This window comes from Eschrichtius robustus, chromosome 3, assembly GCF_028021215.1.
Source record: "Eschrichtius robustus isolate mEscRob2 chromosome 3, mEscRob2.pri, whole genome shotgun sequence".
In the NCBI taxonomy this organism is placed as follows: domain Eukaryota; kingdom Metazoa; phylum Chordata; class Mammalia; order Artiodactyla; family Eschrichtiidae; genus Eschrichtius; species Eschrichtius robustus.
Window position 1 is genome coordinate 48,158,489 of NC_090826.1, and position 21,967 is coordinate 48,180,455.

Below are 21,967 nucleotides of genomic sequence, written 5' to 3' on the forward strand. Positions count from 1 at the left end.
GTTGGAGCATTTAATCCATTTACATTTAAGATACTTATCAATATGTGTGTTCCTATTACCATTTTCTTAATTGTTTTGCATTTGTTATTGTAGGTCTTTTCCTTCTCTTGTGTTTCCTGCCTAGAGAAGTTCCTTTAGCATTTGTTGTAAAGCTGGTTTGGTAGTGCTGAATTCTCTTAGCTTTTGCTTGTCTGTAAAGATTTTAATTTCTCTGTCGAATCTGAATGAGATCCTTGCTGGGTAGAGTAATCTTGGTTGTAGGTTTTTCCCTTTCATCATGTTAAATATGTCCTGTCACTCCCTTCTGACTTGCAGAGTTTCTGCTGAAAGATCAGCTGTTAACCTTATGTTATGTTAACATAACATAAGGTTATGTTATTTGTTGTTTTTCCCTTGCTGCTGTTAATATTTTTTCTTTGTATTTAATTTTTGATAGTTTGATTAATGTGTGTCTTGGCGTGTTTCTCCTTGGATTTATCCTGTATGGGACTCTCTGACTTTTGTCTATTAATTAAAGGCACCAAGGAACAAGATTTTATCTTCTGACAAGAAGTCAGTTAGCATATAGGCCCCAAACCGTCTCAATGAATGTCAGCTCCCAGAGGCATAAAGGACCTACTTTTCCTTACGGAGTTATCGGTATGTTTCTCCAGCACAAAGCAAAGATGCTGAACACACAGTTGCTTAATTCTTACTTCAGGACACTTTTTTTCTTTCTTACTCCTTCCTTTTTGAGGCAGATGTATTGAAAAATGTTTATGGCTTCATTTTAAAAACACAGACAACTCCCAAATTACATCCCTAACTAAGACAGCTCTCATGAGTTCAGCCTTCACACCGTTTCCATTTGGTTGTCTCAACATATTACATTCCAAACCAAACTCTTGCTTTCTCTCTGCAAATGTTCTCTTCCTGAAGTCTGCCCCATCTCAACAAAGAGTAGCAACCCCAACCTTTCAGTTGCTCAGGTCCAAAACCTTGAAGACATCCTTGACTCCTTTCTCTCTCATGTCCCACCTCCAATCCATAGCCATCTGTCAGCTTGATTTTCGACCTATATCCTGAATCCAAGCATATCTCAACAACTTGACCACGGTACCCTCCTCCAAGCTACCATCATCTCTCAGTTAAATTCTTGCAACAAACTCCTAACAGGTCCCAGGTTCTTCTACATTCTTCTTTCAAGACAGCAGCCGAGATACGATTCTTTAAAATACAAGTCAGATCATTCTGTTCTTGTGCTCAAAATCTTTCAATGTTATTTAAAAAAAATACATCTCTTAGAATAAATGCCAAATTTCTTGCAATGGTCTACAAAAGCCCCTATATTATCTGGCCCCTTGTTATCTCTCTGACCTTATCTCCTACTACAGTCTCCTTCAGTCACTGCTCCAGCCACACTGGCCTCCTTACTATTCTACCAACACATCTAGTAGACTCCTGCCCTGTGATATTTGCACTCCTTCCCCTCTCTCTCTAGAACATTCTGGATAGCCATGGCTCTACTGCTCACCTACTTTACATCTTTGAGGTCATTTATGTGCACTTTAAAATTGCAACTTCCACTCCCTCCACCTGCCTCCCTAATTCTCTTTTTCTTTTTTTTTTTTAATTTATTTATTTTATTTATTTAGTTTTTGGCTGCGTTGGGTCTTCGTTGTTGCGCACAGGCTTTCTCTAGTTGTGGTGAGCGGGGGCTACTCTTTGCTGCGGTGCGTGGGCTTCTCATTGTGGTGGCTTCTCTTGTTGCAGAGTACGGGCTCTAGGCTTCAGTAGTTGTGGCACTCAGGCTCAGTAGTTGTGGCTCACAGGTTCTAGAGCACAGGCTCAGTAGTTGTGGCGCATGGGCTTGGTTTCTCTGCGGCATGTGGGATCTTCCAGGACCAGGGCTCGAACCTGTGTCCCCTGCATTGGCAGGTGGATTCTTAACCACTGCACCACCAGGGAAGCCTCCCCTAATTCTCTTTCTTTGCTTTACTATTTTTTACTATAATATTTACTACCATTCCACATAGTGAATATTTTATTGTTTATATATTTATCATCTGTCTCCTCAGATCAGAATGTAATCTCCATGAGGACAGGAATTTTTGTCTGGTTTATTTACTGCTATACCCCCAGCACCTAGAACAATGCTGGGGACATAAAAGCTACTCAAATATTTTTTAATATTGAATGATTTGAATGCATATGTCTTCTAAGTAGAGAGTTTCATGTTTATAGGGTTTACTGATATTTTGAAATTTATATCTAGTATTTTATTACATACTTTTTATTTGTTCTATTTTTCCCTCATTTTCCTTGTGCTTGACTGACTGAGGTTTCCTCTCTTTTCTTCATTCTGTTTTTCTTTTTTATTTGTTCGGAAAGTATACATGTTGTGTCTATCTTTTGACAGTTACCTTAGTAAAATTAAAATTAAAATTTTAGTTACAGTATAACATACAGGAAAGGGCACAAATCATAAGAGTACAGATCAATGAATTTTCCCAAAGTGTGCATGAGGATCATCTATGGTAACAGATTTTTTTTCCTTTACCCAGCACCAGGGGCAAAATGGGCAAATTTCCTTCTGCTCCCTGGGGTTTGTCTTATTAATTCTTCTTTTTTTTTTAATGAAAGGAAGTAGTTCTTTTTATTTTGTTCATTTTTTTCAAAAGAGGCCCATTTGTATAGAAGGAGTATAGAAAGACACTCAATTGTATTTTTTTTCCTCAAAACTTTCCTCTCTGTTTTCACGCCCACTTTCCTTGACTAAGCATTTTGTGCTTCTCATCACAAGAGAGTAGGGAACTATTGCAGAGAACTATTAAATGGGTTTAGCACAAATTCCCTTTGTGCTTTAGCAGTATGTACAGATTACTTAGAAGAATCTTCTTCAGACTGTTTTCAACATAATGTAATTCCCAAACCTACAGTGACTTTTCATGGACAGTACTTAATTGCTTGAAAATGGCTTTCAGTCCCATATTTAGGCCTCTCCTTTAACTCTTTTATTCACTTCAGCTTGTTTTCCTCCCTTCCATTTTTTTCTACACTCCGAATTAGTCTATCCACTTCTCATCTTAAGGCATGGTTTTAGATTCAACACGACCTCTGTGCTTTTCATGTGTCATTTATCTCATTAGAAATGTCTTTGTCCCATTTCTTTATTTTTTTAAAATTTTATTGTGTTAAGAACACTTGAGATCTACTTTTATAATAAATTTATAAGTACACTGTATAGTATTGTTAAGAATAGGCACAGTCCTATTCATTCTGTGTGGACATAATTCTTTGAGGTCCCTGTTATAAACTCACTTTGGGCAGGCCCTGGGTTATAGCTCCTGTCCTCTGTACACCATGCAGTCAAAACCAGAGCTCAAGGGATTCAGAGCTAGTGAAAACCCTCAGGGCCAGAGTAGCTTTGGCACTCACTCATTGCCCAGGGTTCCTGGTTACTGCAGGTATGTGGATGCTTCCTTTTCAATCAGTTCTGTTATACTTTTATGAATTTTCAAAAAAAAAATTATTCTTTACTTGTTTTAGTCAGGAGAATCGTTCAGATTGTCACATCTACCATACTCTCTCACTGAAGTTTGGTTTATTCTTTCATTCCTCCCTTTAACAAAGTTTTGTTGGGTATATCCACTGTGCCAGGTTGCAGAGATACAGAGAAAAATATCAAATGGTCTCTGACCCCATGGTGCTCACTGTGTACCATGGGAAACAAACATGTACACCGTGAATTATAATGTAAGGCATGCTGTAATTTTTTTTTAAGAAAGGAAATAAAGAGAACTGACAGTTATGTAGCAATGAACCAGATACTTTATATGCATTGACAAAGAGCCCTGGGAAATAAATAGTACTACCCCCATGTGTACATAAAAGTAAGTAAATTTCCCAAGGTTGTAGGATTAATGCATAGTAATCCTGGGTCCCAGAAATGCTTGACTCTAAAACCTAATATGGAAAAGTGGTCATTTGGTTGCTGTTTAAGTGTCCTGGAAACAGAGAAGAGTGAGCGATTATGGTCTCTGGAGAGTGGGAAAGAGGAGGATGGAGGTAAGGAAGGCCTCAGAAGAAGTGACTTCTGAGATAGATCTTAAAGGATGACTAGGACATCAGCAGGTAAAGAATGGGCATAAAGCCATATCAGACAGAGGAAAGAGGTCAAGCAAAGTTATAGGGGCACTAAAGCACATGACATAGTCAGTTAACTTAGAATAAAGGGTATATTGAGAAGGAGGTGGGTGGCAGGGATGCAGCCATCTAGCCTGGAGGCAGACTTTATAGGGCCTGAGTCCATCTTATGATTGCAATGTATTCTCATCACTCTGATTATAGCACATTATGAAATGTTTGCCATGGCTTATTGGGCTGGAGTAGACATCTGTTTTGCCTACCCAGTGTCTACTGTTTTTTCATGATAACAGCTTTTTAATTTTCCTTGGGAAATCCTTCAATCTGAAATGATACCGTTTGGGTAGAACTAATTTTACCTTCAGCTCCAGATGTGAATTTATGACACTGGCTGGGTCAATCAGAGCATCCTATCCCACATTCATGATAACTGGATAGGGGTTGGCATGTGACACAATCAAGCCAACAAGACTCAAATCTGGGTCTTTTCTTGAAACTGTTGAGAGGATAACCACTTCTAGTTTTCTTCTGGGGTTCCTAAGAGGACAGATAGTGCGTAAGCCTGTCACTGCTAGATGCCATCTTGCCTCCACAAGGGTAGAGTCTGCTTGAAAATGGAGACAAGAAGAAGGGGAGCAAAGCCAGGAGTAGAAAAAGTAATACTAAGACCTTGTGATACTGTTTGTGTCCCTGGGTGCAGCCATGCCCAAACCTTCTGCTAGGTGAGCCTCCTTTTCCTCTTTTGCTTAACACACTATGATTTGATAACTTGCAATCAAGAGTCTTGACTCACATAAAAGTAAAATGCAACTTGAATAAAGTCAAAGAATAATATCATAATATGTCATCAGTGTGTCAATGTCTTGGTTGATCCTCACCAAACCCCAGTTTGATCTATATTATGATCCCCCTTTTTTTTATGATCCCTTTTTATAAATGAGGAAACTGAGGAATACGAAGGAATATGGAGTTACTATGTTACATAGCTAATAAGTATGAGAGCCTAGATTTGAACTCAGGCCTTCTACTTCTAAATCCAGTGCTTTTTTCACTCTTGCACAGTTGTCTCACTCAGGCAAGTGACTTTGTATATAATAGATGCTCAGTAAATATTTATAAAAGAAATTAAAATCTTGGTCACACACAGCTTTAAAATAATTCGATAATGGTGAAGAGAACCAGGAAGAAACACAACTCACAGTGGCCATCAGAGTGTCTGGCCAGCTTGGGGTCCTCGGGGCAGGCCTCTGTCTGGATGACGTCAATCTCAGCGTCCTGCTTCCCGGCCAGTGTGCTCCTCCTACCCCTGTGGACTTTCACCATCTGGGTTTTTCCAGGTGTCTCTTCATAGGCACCCACCTAAACACATGCAACAGGGACAGTCTGGCAGGGCTTTGGCTTATCTATTGGTTTTTTGCTTACTCGTGCTGTTCTGTATTCATTCATTCCTCCCAGGTAGCCACTGTTTATTCCTTTATTTAACAGAGACTTATCTCTCTAAGTTTCACAGGGGCACATATAATGTCTTTTGTTGCCCTCTGAACAGCCAGTGAATGCCTGGCACAGAGGCAGGCCCATAGGACACAGTCAGGATATAATGGAGCTCTGACCGCAGGATAGGCTCTTGATATATTTTATCTCACTTACTCTTCATCACACCCCATTCGAAAAATATCATGATTCCTCTTGATAAAGAATTTAGAAAGGTTAAATAACTGACTTCTGTTCTCATAGCTAGTCATCTGCCCAGGCAGGACTGGACCCCAGAGCCCTGTGCTCTTGCCTACCAAAGGATGCTGTGTTCCTTTTGCCTGACATTTCATCTTCCCACCCTCCATTCTTCTGTTTCCCCCCACTTCTTTCCACACTTCCTCTCTCTAGCATCTGTCACGCACTTACTGAAGGAAACAACATGCTAAGCCCTGGAGAAAGAGAGAGATGCGATGGGCATAGTGGCTTCCACGCCGGTCATGGAGCAATACATGCAAACAATTAAGGTATATTGTGGTGAATATCATTTACAGCAGGATTGCTCACTGAGGTGGAAATAGGAGGGGCAGGTCAGTTCTTGTGGCTAGGAGACAGGGTGGGGAAGACTTCAGAAGCACGCTTTATGAAACTATTTTAAAATGTAAGTAAGAGATTGGTTGAAGGGATAAGGAATACCTGGTAAATAAATCAACACAGGCAAAGGGACAGAAGTGTTAGTGTCCTCATAAGGGTGGGACAGAGGCTATTGATGAAGGAAGAGTGAAGGGGATAGAGGAGGCAAGTCTGGAGGTGAGGCTAAAAAGATCAGCTAGAAGGGAGCTGAGTTATGAAGGGTCTTGCACACGAGGCAAAAAGTGTGGGCTTTAGCTCCTAGTCTTAGGGAGTTAGGCAGGGGAGAAACCTGATCAGATTTGCATTTCAGAAAGATCTGGATAGATTGGCAGGAAGAGACGCTGGAGGCAGAGGCGAATTGGGACACTTCTGGCCATCCAAGTGTTTCATAATTACGAGATGACGATGGGAGAGGAGATTACTGTCCTTTCGACTACAAGTGGACACAGGGTTGACTGTGACAATCATCTGAAAGTACTTGCAAAAAGGAAAAATAATGAATAGATACAAGGCATGGAATTTCCTGAGTCCTTGGTGGGATCTGGGCAAACGAAGAGGAAAAGAAGAGTAGGGGCATTCTTTTAAGTCACACAGCCAAGAATGAAATTTTTAAATGGGGAAAAAATGACAGGAAAGTAATGATATTATTCCACAAATGACACAAATATAGTGTTTCACGCAAAAATAGTGACCACCGTCCATCAGCAGAGCCCCTGCTGCAGCAGTGCACGAATTCTCTGAGGGCCGTCCTGGGGAATGGTTCCTATAGGGTCAGTTTGAATCACAATGGATTGTATTCCTACTGATGTACCATCTATATTTGACCCCAAAGAGCACTGCCCAGCTAGACCACCCACCACATTTACCTAACACATTCCAAATAACTTAACAATTTCCCAAACTCAAATCCACTCCATGAAAGTAGGACTATGTCCCTTTGGTGGTAACCTGACCCCATCTCTGGCTCTTGGCCAGCACTTGGTCGGCACTGAAAAAGGGCACATCCCTGCTTTTGCCCTTTCATGGTCAGTATCCCTTTTTCTTTCTTTTTTTTTTTTTTTTTGGATGTGGACCATTTTTAAAGTCTTTATTGAATTTGTTACAATATTGCTTCTGTTATGTTTTATGTTTTGGTTTTTTGGCTGCGAGGCATGTGGAATCTTAGCTCCCCAACCAGGGATCGAACCCGCACCCCCTGCATTGGAAGGTGAAGTCTTAACCACTGGACTGCCGGGGAAGTCCCTCATGGCCAGTATCTTTAATCATGTTCCTCTGCTGCCTTTCTCATACGCTCCTGATGAACCCCTTCCTGATCTCTGGCCTCATCACCCATTATGGCCTTGCTCCTGCCCTCTGTCCTTGACACACCATGCTGCTGCACTGGCTCTGGTCCCTGTCTTTTGTTATTAGTGACTTACTTCTTTGAATTATGCCATTTTGTGACACTCTGTAAACACCCAACCTGGTCGAGCCCAGCCTCTGGGCCTACACCCCAGTTCAGGCCCACACCACCACCAAGATGCTTGATTTACCCAAGCCCTGGGTGGAACTGGAACAATTTGATATGTTGAGATAGGCACATCTCAAACAGGCATCTCAAATGTTTTGAGCCCTGGTAGTAGCCCCAGTGGTATCTATTGTTTAAGCCTCTGACCACACGGTTTTGAAGGGGATAGTGTCCATTGGATATGGATACACACATATACAGTGTTTACTATTAATAAACAATGTTAATTAATCAATTAATTAACAATATATTTCATTGTAATGGTAGCTTGTGGCTTACAAAACACCTTCATCTACATTATTTCATTTTCCCATCACAAATGAGATAGAATCAGGATGGGAGTGGGGATGGTAATCAGGTGCGGATTATTTAGTCTCACTTTACACATGAGACACCTGAGCTCAGAGACTAACTCCCTGTTCTCAGCAGGGCCTCAGAGCACAGAACTTAAGGAGCCCTCACTCCAGGTTCTGCAAGAGCAGGGTGGGCACCTGAGTGACTGTCTCTTTGTATTTTGCCCTCTGGGTACCTTGCTGAACTCATACCCATCTCAGCCCTGCTTATGAGGCCTGCTTCCTGGCTAATAAGTGGAAAATCCAAGGCTAGAGTTCAGTGTTATTGTCCTGTCGATTTCTTTGATAAAACACCCAACACCCACCGCATCTTCTGACTGTTTCTCTGTCTCTCTGGAGAGCTACATGGCTCAGCCTCTAAAAAGTCACCCCATGAACTGATCCTATTACATGGCTGACCTGGACTGCTTGGTCACAGATACCTTGGAAAGATAGATACCTAGAACACAGATACCTTGGAAAGATAGTCTGAATATAGATCCTTTTCTGTTTTTCGTGGTTCCAATTTGCATGGCTCTTTTTCCTCCATTTTTTTATCTTCATCTTCATGTTTCAGGCTGAAATGTGAAGAGAAAAAGTGAAGAAAAAGTGAAGGTGAAAGTATTTCGATGATAGTGTGCCCCTAACCCTTTTATTTTTTTAAAGATGAGGGGACCAGGATCAAGTCAAACATAGAAAATTTCCTCAAGTTTCTGCCTGCTCCAATGAATGCCAGAGTGAATTCCTGCTTAAAATCTCTTAATAACTTCCATTGCCTGATGGATAAAATATCAGTCCCACTGTGATCTGGCCCCCACCTTTCTTTCCAACCCCATCTCCCTCTGCTCCTTCTATCCACATTTATTCTAGTCTACACTCTCCTAATTCCCCAATCCTTCCATCCCATTTTGAGCAACCCTCCCTTCGTATTTGCTATTTCCCTTGTCAGTCATGCCTTCCACATCTTACACTGCTGAGAAACACGGTACCCTTTCCAATCTGTCTAAATCAGCTTACCTCTGAGAATCTTTGCTTGATTCTCCCAAGCAGCCATACCCTTTAATCTGTTCCCCTAACACTCTGTCCCTCTATCTTCTGTTAAACTGTAGTGTCTATGGATCTGTTTCCAGTTCCTCCACTTTCCCTTGTCAACTAACTAAAAATCAGAGCTCTGTTATTTATCTGTATCCCCAGCACTAATGCTGTGTAACCTGTGGTAGCAAAGTGATCCCCAGCCAGTATTCCTTCATAAGAGGCATGCCTGCCATGCACCAGTAATATGGACACCAGCCACAGTGGAAGAGCAGAGGAGGGGGTCAAGGTGAAGAGTTTAGTGAAAAAGCTGAAAGCCGGGACAGAGCACTGAGGAGGATCAGCGTGCATGTGAGAACTTCTGTTTCTGGCATCATAGTGAAGTGGATAGTTCTACAACCACATTTACATGGAAAGCAGAGACAGAGAGCCCTCAGAGAAAACCAGAAGAGGTGGCTGTGAAGGAAGGAGAAACACCAGGAGAGCGTGCTGTTCCGAAAGACCACAGGAAGAATTTTAAGGAGTTTCACTCATCCATTCATCCAATAACTGATGACTCTTATCCACCATTAAGGCCACTAGTTCTAGAACATATATTAAAACAGGGGCTGTGTAGGCAGGGCTGGGTTCCAGCCCCCACTCTGTCTCTTTCCAAAAGCCTAAGATGAACTTTTCTAAAAATCAAATTTTTCCAGAATGGAGATATATATATATATATATATATAAATAACTGTCAAATTACATTTGATATTGTGACTCCTAGGAACGCTAGGGGAGAGGAGTACATTACTTCTGCTTTAAAACTCTTTTGTGGTTTTCACCGACCTATAGGATAAGGTCAAAATCTGTGCCATCAAGACAGTGGCCACTGTCCACATGTGGCTGTTGAACACTTGAAATGTGTCTGGTCCAAACTGAGCTGTAAGCGGGACTTCCCTGGTAGCGCAGTGGTTAAGAATCTGCCTGCCAATGCCGGGGACACAGGTTTGAGCCCTGGTCCAGGAAGATCCCACATGCTGTGGAGCAACTCAGCCCATGGGCCACAACTACTGAGCCTGAGCTCTAGAGCCCACGAGCCACAACTACTGAGCCTGTGTGCCACAAATACTGAAGTATGCACGCCTAGAGCCCGTGCTCCGCAACAAGAGAAGCCACCGCAATGAGAAGCCCGCGCACCGCAACAAAGAGTAGTCCCCACTCGCCGCAACTAGAGAAAGCCCATGCGCAGCAACGAAGACCCAACGCAGCCAAAAATAAATAAATAAATTTGTTTTTTAAAATATTGAGCTGTAAGTATAAAACACATCTGGATCCTGAAGGCTTGGTATGAAAAAAAGGATCTAAAATATTTCATTAGTAACTTTTGTGTTGATTACATGTTGAAATGATAATGTTTGGGATCTATCAGGATAAATAAAATACATTATTAAAATTCATTTCACTTTTTTTTTTTGCTTTTTAAAAGATGGCTACTAGAAACAAATTAAGTGACATATGTGGTTTGCATTACATTTCTATTGGACAGGGTTGCTCTGAATTTAATTAGGGAGCGCAGGCCCTCCTGGATCCAGCTCTGCATATGACCCCGGCCTCGTTCCTGCTGTTCCCACACCACACTTCGTGCTCAAGCATCATCCAGCTCTTTGTGGATCCCTGTACTGGCCTCACGGTTCAACACTACGTCTTTGCTCCCACTTGTCCTTTGCCTGGGACATGCCTTCTGCCATTTTCACCTGGCCAGTTCCTACATGTTTTCATGATTCAGCTCAGTTGTCACTCTTGAAGGAAGCATGCCTGGTGCCTCACCTCTGTGTTTTCACAACTGCCTTAGCAGTGATGATATGATATTGTAATTTCCTACTTATGTGGTCTTCTTCCCTCCAAGGGACCCCCTCATCCCAACCACTCTGGTCTCCACTCTCATCTTGCACTACGCATTATATATTCTATTCATTTTCGAACCTCAGAGTCTAGCAGTGTCTGAACAGAGAAAAAGCTCAATAAATGTTGAACTAAATAGGTAATCATCTGACACGTGCCTCCTATGTGCCCAGCACCGTGCTAGGTGCTAGAAGGTAATTGCAGGGGTCATGAATTTAGGGTCAGGCAAGAACCCAAGGAGAGAGATAAAGCAGGGTTTCCCCCCATGATTCAGCTCGTGTGTTTTTAGCCTCAGCCAGGAAATGTTGATACTTGCTCCTCCAGAGCTCATGGACCATGTTTATCTTAATGCATTAAAAAGATACAGACATAGAGAATGGACTTGAGGCCACAGGGAGGGGGAAGGGCAGGCTGGGACGAAGTGAGAGAATGGCACGGACATATATACACTACCAAATGTAAAATAGATGGCTAGTGGGAAGCAGCTGCATCACACAGGGAGATCAGCTCGGTGCTTTGTGACCACCTAGAGGGGTGGGATAGGGAGGGTGGGAGGGAGACGCAAGAGGGAGGGCATATGGGGATATATGTATACGTATAGCTGGTTCACTTTGTTATAAAGCAGAAACTAACACAACATTGTAAAGTAATTATACTCCAATAAAGATTCTAAAAAAAATTAAAAAAAAAAAAACTCCAGGGGGAGAGAGCGAGAGAGAGGCGGACTCTGAAGAGTCAGGTAAAAGCACTGTTATGTGCCAAGGCCCTGATCTGGACCAAGAATGAGAAAAATGGGCCCTGCCCACAAGGAGCACACAGACAAGGAGGGGAGGGGAGAGTGAGGATGAACTGGCATCTTAGCAAACAAACGATATACGTGACATTAGTGCAAACGTGTATGTGCCTTACAGCAGTACTGCAGGGAAGGGACTGGTTACTTCTCTCTGAGGAGGGGAATTAGGAAGGCTTCTTATAGGAGGGGACATTTGATGGTTAGTAGAAGTTTGCCAGATCATTAAGTTGGGGTGAATGAATTAAATGAGCAAAGGCAAAGGGGCCTGAAACAGCATGGTGCATTTTGGAAACTGTAAATTCTTTGGGATCCATGTGATTGTTACATGCCTGTTTGACTGTGTCTTTCCCACTGGGGAACCCCTGAGGGTAGTGGCTAGGTCTCTGTCACTGCTCCAGCCCTAGTGGTTAGCAAATGGCCAGCATGCTGGGGACTCGGCAAGCCTCTGCTGAGTGAGTGCAGTGTGCTAGAACGAGATGAACCTGAAAGGCTGGGCAGGACCCCTGAGCACCTTTTCTGCACCAGGCACCTTGAAAGGTGCTAGGGGTGTTGAACCAGGTCAGGCACTGGAAACAGTTGGCCCATTAAGGAAAACCAGTGCAGTGCAGAGTGCCAGCAGCTGATTAATGCTTTTCCTTTTGACGATAAAACTCACCGAAGTTCTTGATGGAGAAAACTCTTCCAAGGCTGAAAGTAAAGAGGAAAACGGTCATTTTCAGAAACCTACCCAAGTCAAACCCCAGCCAGGCCTCTGTTGTTTGGTTACAGATCATTAGAGACCTGAGCGGCCAGTGAGGTCTCAGTACAGAGCAAAGGTAGACACTGACAACAGAACATTCCATAAACTGCTGCCAGTGTAACTGAAGATCAATCGAAAAGAAAACAGGCATTTCTGAAGTTACGGTGCGTGCCAGCGGGAACGTGTAACTTGACTTAGAAAAATAAATTGTTCTCTGCACACCTTTCCAGGAATGCATCTGTAGAATAAAGAACTTTTAAATCTTATGAGCAAACAGGAATGTGCGATATTTGAGCAATGTTCCAGTGGGCAAAATTAGTGCAGGCAAGTGTGCAAGCCATGCCGGGAATTCCCCGTTCCTGATCACGCACTGCCTGATCAAAACTCAGCTCTCACGTGATCTAGACTTGGTGCCATTAAAATTGTGTCCCAGTGACCATAACATAGCTCCTCATTTACTCAGTGGTCACATATCTGATGCCATTCCCTATCTGGATTCTAGCCAAGAACCTGAAGCGAACAGAAAATACCTAAGCATCCAAAATGCTGCCACAAAGTCCAGGCCCAAGAGCTCATGTACCCTCCTTTGAGGAGAGCCTCACAGCTTTCATTCAGGGATGACTGGCTCTCATTTTCCATATAATCCTAGCAGATTGGATGGCACTGGTAAAAAGACAAGTCAGACAGACCTTGCTTTGTATCTTTGGTATATTATTTATAGGTTATTTAACCTCTCTGAGCCTTGAGTTCTCGTCTGTAAAATGGAAGCAGGGATACCAGCTCACAGGGTGACCGTGAGGATTATGAGCTGCCTTGTACGCACAAGCGCCTGTCCCCAAACAGGGACTTGGTGTGTGCTCAACCACATGAAAGACTCACTGCTGGACGCAAGAGGCTGACAGGAGAAGGAAATAATAATTGATAGAAATAAGAAAACAACTACAGCAAACAGACCGTGGTGGTTCGGTGTGAGGGCAACTGTCTCTGAACACCTACGAGGGCCCAAGAGCATCTCATAAGAAAAGCATGAACAGTGCCCATTCAGCCCCTTATGTTCCAGGGGACTCCAAGTCATCAAGAAAGGGTGAAATCAGATTCCAGCCACCGAGCTCAAGAACACTGAGATGAACGTAATGCATATCTGAAGGTCAAAAGATTTTAAAAAAAATACTTTCATGCTTTTTTATTTTGAATGGGATAAAATTTGGTCATTTGGAAAGTTCCCTTGTGCAGAGAAGTTTATTATTTGCTGATATTGCCAGCTAAGTGAAGCATCTTAATGAACTGTTTCTGCTTTTGTTAATAGGAATAATAATCATTTATAGTTTTCTATCTATAAAGTGTATCACAAATGAGCAATCCTTTCCAGTAAGCATTAGAACCATGAAGCAGAAAGATGAAGGACCTCAACTAAATGTACCCAGTGATAAAGGAGTAGTACCTTAACTGTCCCAGTTAAAACATTAGGTAAGTGCCTACTGTGTGCCGTGTGCTGTACTAGGTGCTCACCTACTTTGTCTGTCTTAGTTCTCTCAGCAATTCAGTGAAACAAGTATTGGCCCCTTATTTATTGAGCCTCTACTACTGCAGATTAGGTAACCACAAGGCATATGCTTCCTGCGCTGATGGGGAACGCACCATTTTACAGAAGACACAGCTGCAGCTCAGAGAGGTAAAATGCCTGGGATAGATTCCAGCACTTCCTATTAAACTGTTTACCTGAATTTACCTCTTTTCATTCTCACAATGACTTCTGATGGGGATGCTTCTATGACCACTATTTTACACGTGAGGAAAGGGAGGTTCAAGGTCACACAGACAGGAGCCGGGATCAAAGCCCGTGATTCTGCTTGGGCCCTAAATCAAGTTGCTAGCACTGTGCCCACCAGAAGCCCAGAAAATATGCCTTCAGGAGTCTGGTCATTCTCGTGAAAGCACAGGAGCTCTTCTCTCTGAAGGGACAGTTATTAAAGGCCAGTTGGTGCTGGCCACCCTAGATAAGGGGCCAGGAATGGATTAGGACCACCTTCTCCCATCCTAACACATTTTCTGTCTCTGATCTTATAGGGCCTCAGGCTTCAGAATCTTAGCAGCTAGAGTCTGGAAAAGCCCCCCAAATCAGGGGAAAACCCAAAACAAAGACCATTCCTCCCTCATGAAAGAAACTACTTCAGAATCAACTCTGCACACTTGCTTTAGTTATGAAGCTGATAAGAAGGGAAGAAACAATACCTTTTGGAGTTCTTCAATTCTGACTTCATAAGTTGCTAAAATAAACATGAAAAAATTATTTCAAGGCAGTTTCTTATAGTACCCATTTCTTATACAGTATGCAGGATTAAAGCAATTATAGAAGGTGGCAGAGTTCAGTTTTCTCAACCTTCAGAACAATCGGTCTATGGGAGACCTGTCCACGTGGTTTGGGAAATTCTCAGGTCATTGATCACGGTATCATTTCTGGGGGGATTTCTAGGATGGAATGTACAGTCAATTTGTTTCAAAAACATTTGAAACAATTTTCAGTTTCCTTTTTGTTAAGTAGATTCATACTCTACGATGAAGAGAAAGTGCTGCAATATAGTGGTAGCAATCAGAAGGCAAACTTGAAAGGAAAGGGAAAGGAAAAAGGCCAACAAAAGTCCAAATCCCACTTCAACAAGTCAAACTCCACAGCACGCCTAAAAGTGTTTGGCTCCAGGAGCGTTTTGTTTCCTTAGTACAGCTTGGAAAGAGGAGACTGACCGCCAACTAAGGCTCGAATATCTTTTGATTTTTTCCAAAAGTTTCGTGAATTTTATTTAATGACGATGCCAAATTTAACCATTGACAAATACAAGTAGTAGCAAGAATTTGGGTTCACAGCCTAGTCCTGCCACTTCCTACCTGTGGAACTGCAGACAAATGACTTCATTTCTTCGAAACTCAGATTGCCCATCTGTGAAATGGGGACAGCTGGAACCTGCCTTCCAGAGTTCATGGGGAGACTAAAGGAGATGATGTAAGTCACGTATACCTAGCAGAACACCAGACATTGTATAGAAAGTGACATGTTTTTTAATAAAATTGCTAATTTAATTTTGCTTTGCTTATAAGTTATCTATAAAAGTTTTCCCCCTACTGTTAATGAATATGTATGCATAATAAACAGGACTTCCCCAGTTCCTTTTCTCTTTCTTTCTGCTAGAGTCCTAAAGCTTTAGTTTATAGAACTGACCAAACAATAACATGCATTGCTTAGCCATTATTAGTCTACACATCAAATCCATTAATAAAGTAAATGAAATCACAGTTTTTCTTTAGGGACTATGTGCATGTGATTGTTGACACAGGGACCTAAAATTCTGTGTGGAGGATTGATAACATGTGCTTCAGCTTCGGTAACCGTACACTTATTTTCACCAATTTTTGAATCAACACATTTTATTCTGCTATTACATGCTTTAAAAACATTTAAGAATACCTGCTTATAATGCAGTCTGCCTCATCCTTTTTAAGCATAAATTATTTTCCAGTGTTAAAAATGATAATCTCCTTCTCTCTCCCTCCCCCTACTTATTTACTGTTCTGTGTTTTTGAAAGAATTAACAAATCATGATCTCTTTGCTTCTACCTGCCACCTGGTGGGGAGGGAGATACTATTCTATCCTAGAAATGGGAAAACCAAGGCTCCGAAGGACTTATTCAATACTTGCTAAGGCTAGTAAACAAAGATAATCCACACACAATTAATAATGCATTCATAATTTGATACTGTTTTTTAGCAAAGTGGAGGTTCTCCCAATAGTAAGTATTGCCATCAAAACCTGCTCCCAACGTAGGAATATAAAGGTCAAATATCACATCCCAGGGGGTCAGGAAAGGACTAGGAATTATAATATAACAGGAGGATGTAACCCAAAGCGTTAGAGCCCTCACTAACTTTCCACAGGGAGTTATATAACTCTTTCCACTGAATAGCTTTGTCCCAGCTGGGAGAAAAAGGACAAATATCAGAAGATGGTCCTCAGCAACCCTCCAACGGCAGTATCATATCATGGTCATGTCTTCCAGCCCTCAGCTCTTTTTCCAGTTACTAACTCCCTGTGTGACTTTGGAAAAGTCCCTTCACCTGTTTTATACCAGGAGGTGAGACAATTATTACTAATATTATAAAGACAATAATAAAAAATAGCTAACTTTTTTTATGATAATCACGACTAAGACTCTGATTTACTGATGAGGAATAGACACCGGAGAAATGAATCAACTTGCCCAGGTTCGCTCAATAGGAAATGGCTTTCAAACTTTCTTCTAGCCATGGAATCATTCATTTAAACGCAATATTACAGGAGCATAAACAGAACTTCTCTGGAAATTATCCCCGAGGGTCTCCAGGACCCCTTAGGACAGCCCTTGGTCCTAGGAAGCACAGTCTGAAAGGCACTGGTCTAGATGAGCTCTGAGGACAATTCTGCAGAGCTTCCAGACAAGCCTAAATCCTGCTTACACATCACCAAGTTCTGTATGAAAAGGTGAAGCTTCAGAAAGGCACCTATGCCGAGCTATGCACCCCTGAGGTGATGGCCTTCTGTTTTCTGGGCATTGTTTAAGGGACAGACTCACCCAAAAGTGATGGCAAAAGCCTCTTTCTCCTTCCCTTCCTTTCCCCCTCATTCTCTTCTTCCCAGAAAGGTAGCATTTAGATTCCTCACCACTGGCAGGCAGAGGAAGGAAGAAACCCATTTTAAGCTAATTTTTTTAATAAGATGTGAGACTTACATTGAGGTTTATTTATTTTTTTTACCTATGGATATCCAATTGCTCCAACACCATTTGTTAAAAGGCTATCTTTCCTCCATTGAATTGCTTTACAATTTTGTAAAAAAACAAAATCAGTTGGGCATATTTGTGTAGGTCTTAATTCTGGGTTCTCAATTTTGTTCTATGGTTCTATGTGTTTCTCTCTGCCAATACCACACAGTTTTGGTTACAGAAGCTATAATTCTTAAAATTAGGTAGTCTGATACCTCCCACTTTTTCTTCTCCAAAACTGTTTTAAGCTATTCTAGTTTCTTTGTCTTTCCATGCACATTTTAGGATAATATTGTCTATATCTATAAAAGAATCTTGCTGGGATTTTACTAGAAATTGCATTAGACCTGTATATCAACTTGGGGAGAATTAATATTTTTACTATATTCAGTCTGCCAATCCATAAATGTAGCATGAATGTTTCTCCATTTATTTAGATTTTCTTTGATTTCATCAGCATTTTGTAGTTTTTAACATTTAACTCTTATACATGTTTTGTTAGATTTTAGTCTAAGCAGTTATCTTTTGAGTGATTGTAAATGGTATTATATTTTTTTCATTTTTAGTGTTCAAGTGTTCATTGGTAGTATATAGAAACACAATTTTTTTTATGTTTATTTTGTATACTGTGACCTTGCTGAACTCATTTATCAGTTCTAGAAGGTTTTCTTTTTTTTTTTGTAAATTCCTTGAGACATCCTACTTAGACAATCATGTCATCTGCAAATAATGACTGTTTGTTTCTTTCTTTTTGATCTGTATTCCTTTATTTCCTTTTCTTGCCTTATTGCACCCACTAGAACTTCCAGCACTACATTGAATAGGAGTGGTGACAGTGGACATCCTTGCCTGGTTCCCAATCTTAGGGGGAAAGTATTCAGAGTTGCGTCATTAAGTATCATGCAGACTTTTTGTAAATGTTCTTATCTAGTTTAGGAAGTTCCACTCTACTCTTATTTTTCTGAGAGTTTTTATCATGAATTGGTGTTGAATTTGTCAAACATTTTTCCTGCATTGATTGATATGGTTGTGTGATTTTTTTCTTCTTTAGCTTGTCAATATGGCGGATTTAATTGATTGATTTTTGAGTATTGAACCAACTTTACAATGAATATATAAATATATAAACCACACTTAGTCGTGGTATATAATTATTTTTCTATCTTGATGAAATCTATTTGCTAATATTTTGTTAAGGATTTTTATGACTATACTCATGAAGGATATTGATCTGCAGTTTTCTTCTTTTGTAATGTCATCTGGGTTTGGTATCAGGTTAATGCTAGCTTCCACTTCTATTTTTTGGAAGAGATTGTGTAGAATTGGTATTAATTTTTCTTTAAACATTTGGTAGAATTCTGTACCGAAATTACCTAGACTTAGAGATCACTTTTTTATAAGTTTTTAAATTATGCATTCAATTTTCTTAATAATTACAGGGCAATTCAAATGACTTATATTGGGTGAGTTGTGTTTTTTGGGGAATTGTTCAATATTTATCTAAGTGGTCAAAATTTACATGTATACAGTTGTGCATAATATTCACTTAGCCTTTTGACATCTGCAGGGTTTGTAATGATATCTCTGTTTTGCTCTTAATACTGTTAATTTGTGTCCTTGTTTCTTTGTCAGTCTTACTAGAGGTTTGTTAATTGTATTGCTCTTTTCAAAGAACACGCTTTTGATTTCATTGATTTTCTCTATTGTTTTTCTGTTTTCAAGTTTATTTAAGTTTCTTTATTGCTTCTTCCTTTATTCTTGCTTTGGATTTATTTTGCTCTTCTTTTACTATGTTCTTGAGGTAGGATTTTAGATTTGAGGCTTTTCCTATTTTTCATATAAGAATTTAGGGCTACAAATTTCCCTCTCAGCATTGCTTTAGCTGTGTTCCTCAATTTTGGGTATGTTGTATTCTCATTTTCATTTAGTTCAAATGTATGTTTTGATTTCCCTTGAGACTTACTTTTGGATCCACATTTAGAAGTGTTGTTTTGTTTCTGAGTGTTTGGAGAATTTACTGTTACCTTTCGGGTCTTGATTTCTAGTTTGATTATATTGTGGTCTGAAAACATACTCCGCATAATTTCAATTCTTTTAAATTTTTTAAGGTTTGTTTTATGGCCCAGAATATGGTCTATCTTGGAATATGTTTATGGGCTCTTGAAAAGTATGTGTATTCTGCTCTTGTGTGTTCTATTGATGTCAGTTAGATCCTACTGGTTGATAGTGTTGTTGAATTCTACTGTATTCTTACTGATTTTTTGTCTAGGTGTTTTGTCAGTTGTTGAGAGAGGAATATTAAAGTCTCAAACTATAATAGTCTATTTGTCTATTTCATTTTTCAGTTTTTGCTTCACATATTTTGCAGCTCTGGAATTTCATGCGTATACATTTAGGATGGCTAAGTCTTGTTATTGCTCCCAACGCAGCCTTTGCTGACACCACAGGGAGAGGGTGGCTGCCTTTACTACTGGGTGTTTGTGAAAGTCCTGACTCTCCACGAAGTCTGCTCTGACACCAACCCAACAGGCAGGGGAAGGGATGCCTTGTTATTTCTGGGTGGAGGGCTGGAGTCCATGCTCCCCATATGGTCTTCACCGGCTGTCACTGTAAGTGGAGTTTTGTTACCCTGGCAGGGATGAAAGTCCCAGCTCTCTACTTGGCCTTCTCTGAAAACACCTCAGCGGAGGGGTTGAGGTGCATCATTGTAGCTTGATGAGGGTGGATGTCCAGGCTCCCCACTCAGCATTGGCTGGTGGTGGTGGGGCCAGTTTTGTTTTGTTTTGTTTTCTGTTACATTTAGCTGGGGGAGAACAGTTGTTGTCTAGAGGCTTTCTGTCTTTCTAGGCTCCCCTTTTCCTGGTCCTTTGGTCAGAAAGAGCAGGCTTCTGTTGGAGCTGTTTTGTCTGTGCCCATTGGTGTTTCTGGGTTGGCAGCTACTTCAGCTCCAAGTCTGGGATATATGAAGCAAGAAGAAAACCCAAGGAACTCACCACTTATCCTTGTTGGGTCCAGAGGTCCCTAGCTGGTCTACCTTCTTCTTTCTACCTTTTCAGAGTGTTCTAGTTTTCTTATGTTTGAATATAAAAAATACTATATATATATATATATATAAATATACATACACACATATATATATAGTGTGTATATATATGTATACACTATATATATATATATATATATATATATATATATATATATATATATTACTTTTATATAGAATATCCAGGGGTTTTAGTTGTACTTAGCAGGGGGACCAGGGAAAAGTATATCTGCTCCATCGTCTCAGAGCAGAGTTCACTTGACTTTAAATGTATTACCTTCTCAAACACACAGAACAATTACACAAAGGAGACATTATACCAATTTTGTAGATGAAGAAACTGAGGTTCATATATCATCCAACCAGTAAGTGTAAAGAGGATGAAATACATGGGAACAGTCAAACGAACAGGGACAAGTGGGGGTCAAATAGTCCACTTCCTTCCCTTTTTTTCCTGTAGGGTAATTGTATATTGGCTCTTTAGAGAGGGACAGAGAAAGGAGTGGGGGATATAACAGAATCTTTTTGATCCCAGGCTGCAGTTCCCCAGCCTCTTCAGCCCTGGCAGCCCTCTTCCTAACTCCCACAGGATGCCATTCTGGCCTGGGAAGCTCTCACCACCCTCACCCTTCTCTCACCCTACCGCCTTCCTATTGCCCTCTACTCGGTTACCTCTCAGTTGCATCAGTGGGTTATTTTCTGAGCCCTTTCTCTTTTCAGTCATAAACACTTGCTTCCTTAGCAGCACGGAGGGACACAAAGAATTCCTCAGTGGAAGACTGAAGAGAGGCCTGGCTTAGTGGTTCCTTCTTTGGGTGTCTCAAATGATGTCCCCCACAGGCCCACCTTGGACATCTGTAGCCTGGAGAGAACAAATGCAGGCCTCTGGTCCAGCTTCCTTCCTTCCTTCTTTTCAATCCTCAGCTTTACCCTACACATGAGGGGCCTTGCATATGTCAACCCCACCCTCTCCTGCCCCCCCATGAACAGATCTCTCTGCAGCCCAGTGTGTCCTGAGGAGGAAGGACCTAGGGAAGAGACCCAAGCAGGATCTTAGAAAGCCACTTGTGGGAGGGCATTCTGGGGGTCTCCTGTAGTCCAGAGAGAAGGTGCAGGCTCTGACTGGAGAATCCCCTTGGCCCCGTGAGCTCTTAGCTTTGTAGAAAAACGCAGTTGGAATGTAGTCCAGACGGGGCCCACGGCCCTTCTATTCAAAGTGTGGTCTGTGGACCAGCAGCATCAGGATCCCTAGGGCACTTGTTAGAAATGCAGAATCTCAGGCCCGACCCAGAGCTACGGAACCAGAATCGATGCTTTAACAAGGTCCCCAGGGGATTCATGCAAACACTATAATCCGAGGAGCCGTGCCCTTAAGGCAAGGGCCTGGACACCCCAAGTATGGAGCGTTACTGCCTTCTGGGTTGATGGCGACAGGAGTTCTGCTTCTTATGGCTAGTACTTTCCAAGCCAAATGGGAGAATCTAGAGTTTGCCCAGTCTAGGAGAGAATTTTTTCCAGGAGTTCTTCAACCCCTTATTTCCCAGGGGAGGGGAGGGACATTTCAATGGGTTCTAACTGTTACCCGTGAACTTCCTAAGCCTGTGATACCAGGCAAACGACT

General features: G+C 41.3%; 1 protein-coding gene across 1 annotated transcript in view; it reads right to left on the reverse strand.

Annotated features, from left to right (window-relative positions):
- Positions 1-21,967, reverse strand: part of FYB2 (FYN binding protein 2) — a 79,209-nt gene that overhangs the window by 28,477 nt on the left and 28,765 nt on the right. Inside the window, 4 exon segments of the mRNA XM_068537542.1 lie at positions 5,325-5,484; positions 8,543-8,645; positions 12,429-12,460; positions 14,745-14,779. Coding sequence (XP_068393643.1) covers positions 5,325-5,484; positions 8,543-8,645; positions 12,429-12,460; positions 14,745-14,779 — 330 coding nt within the window.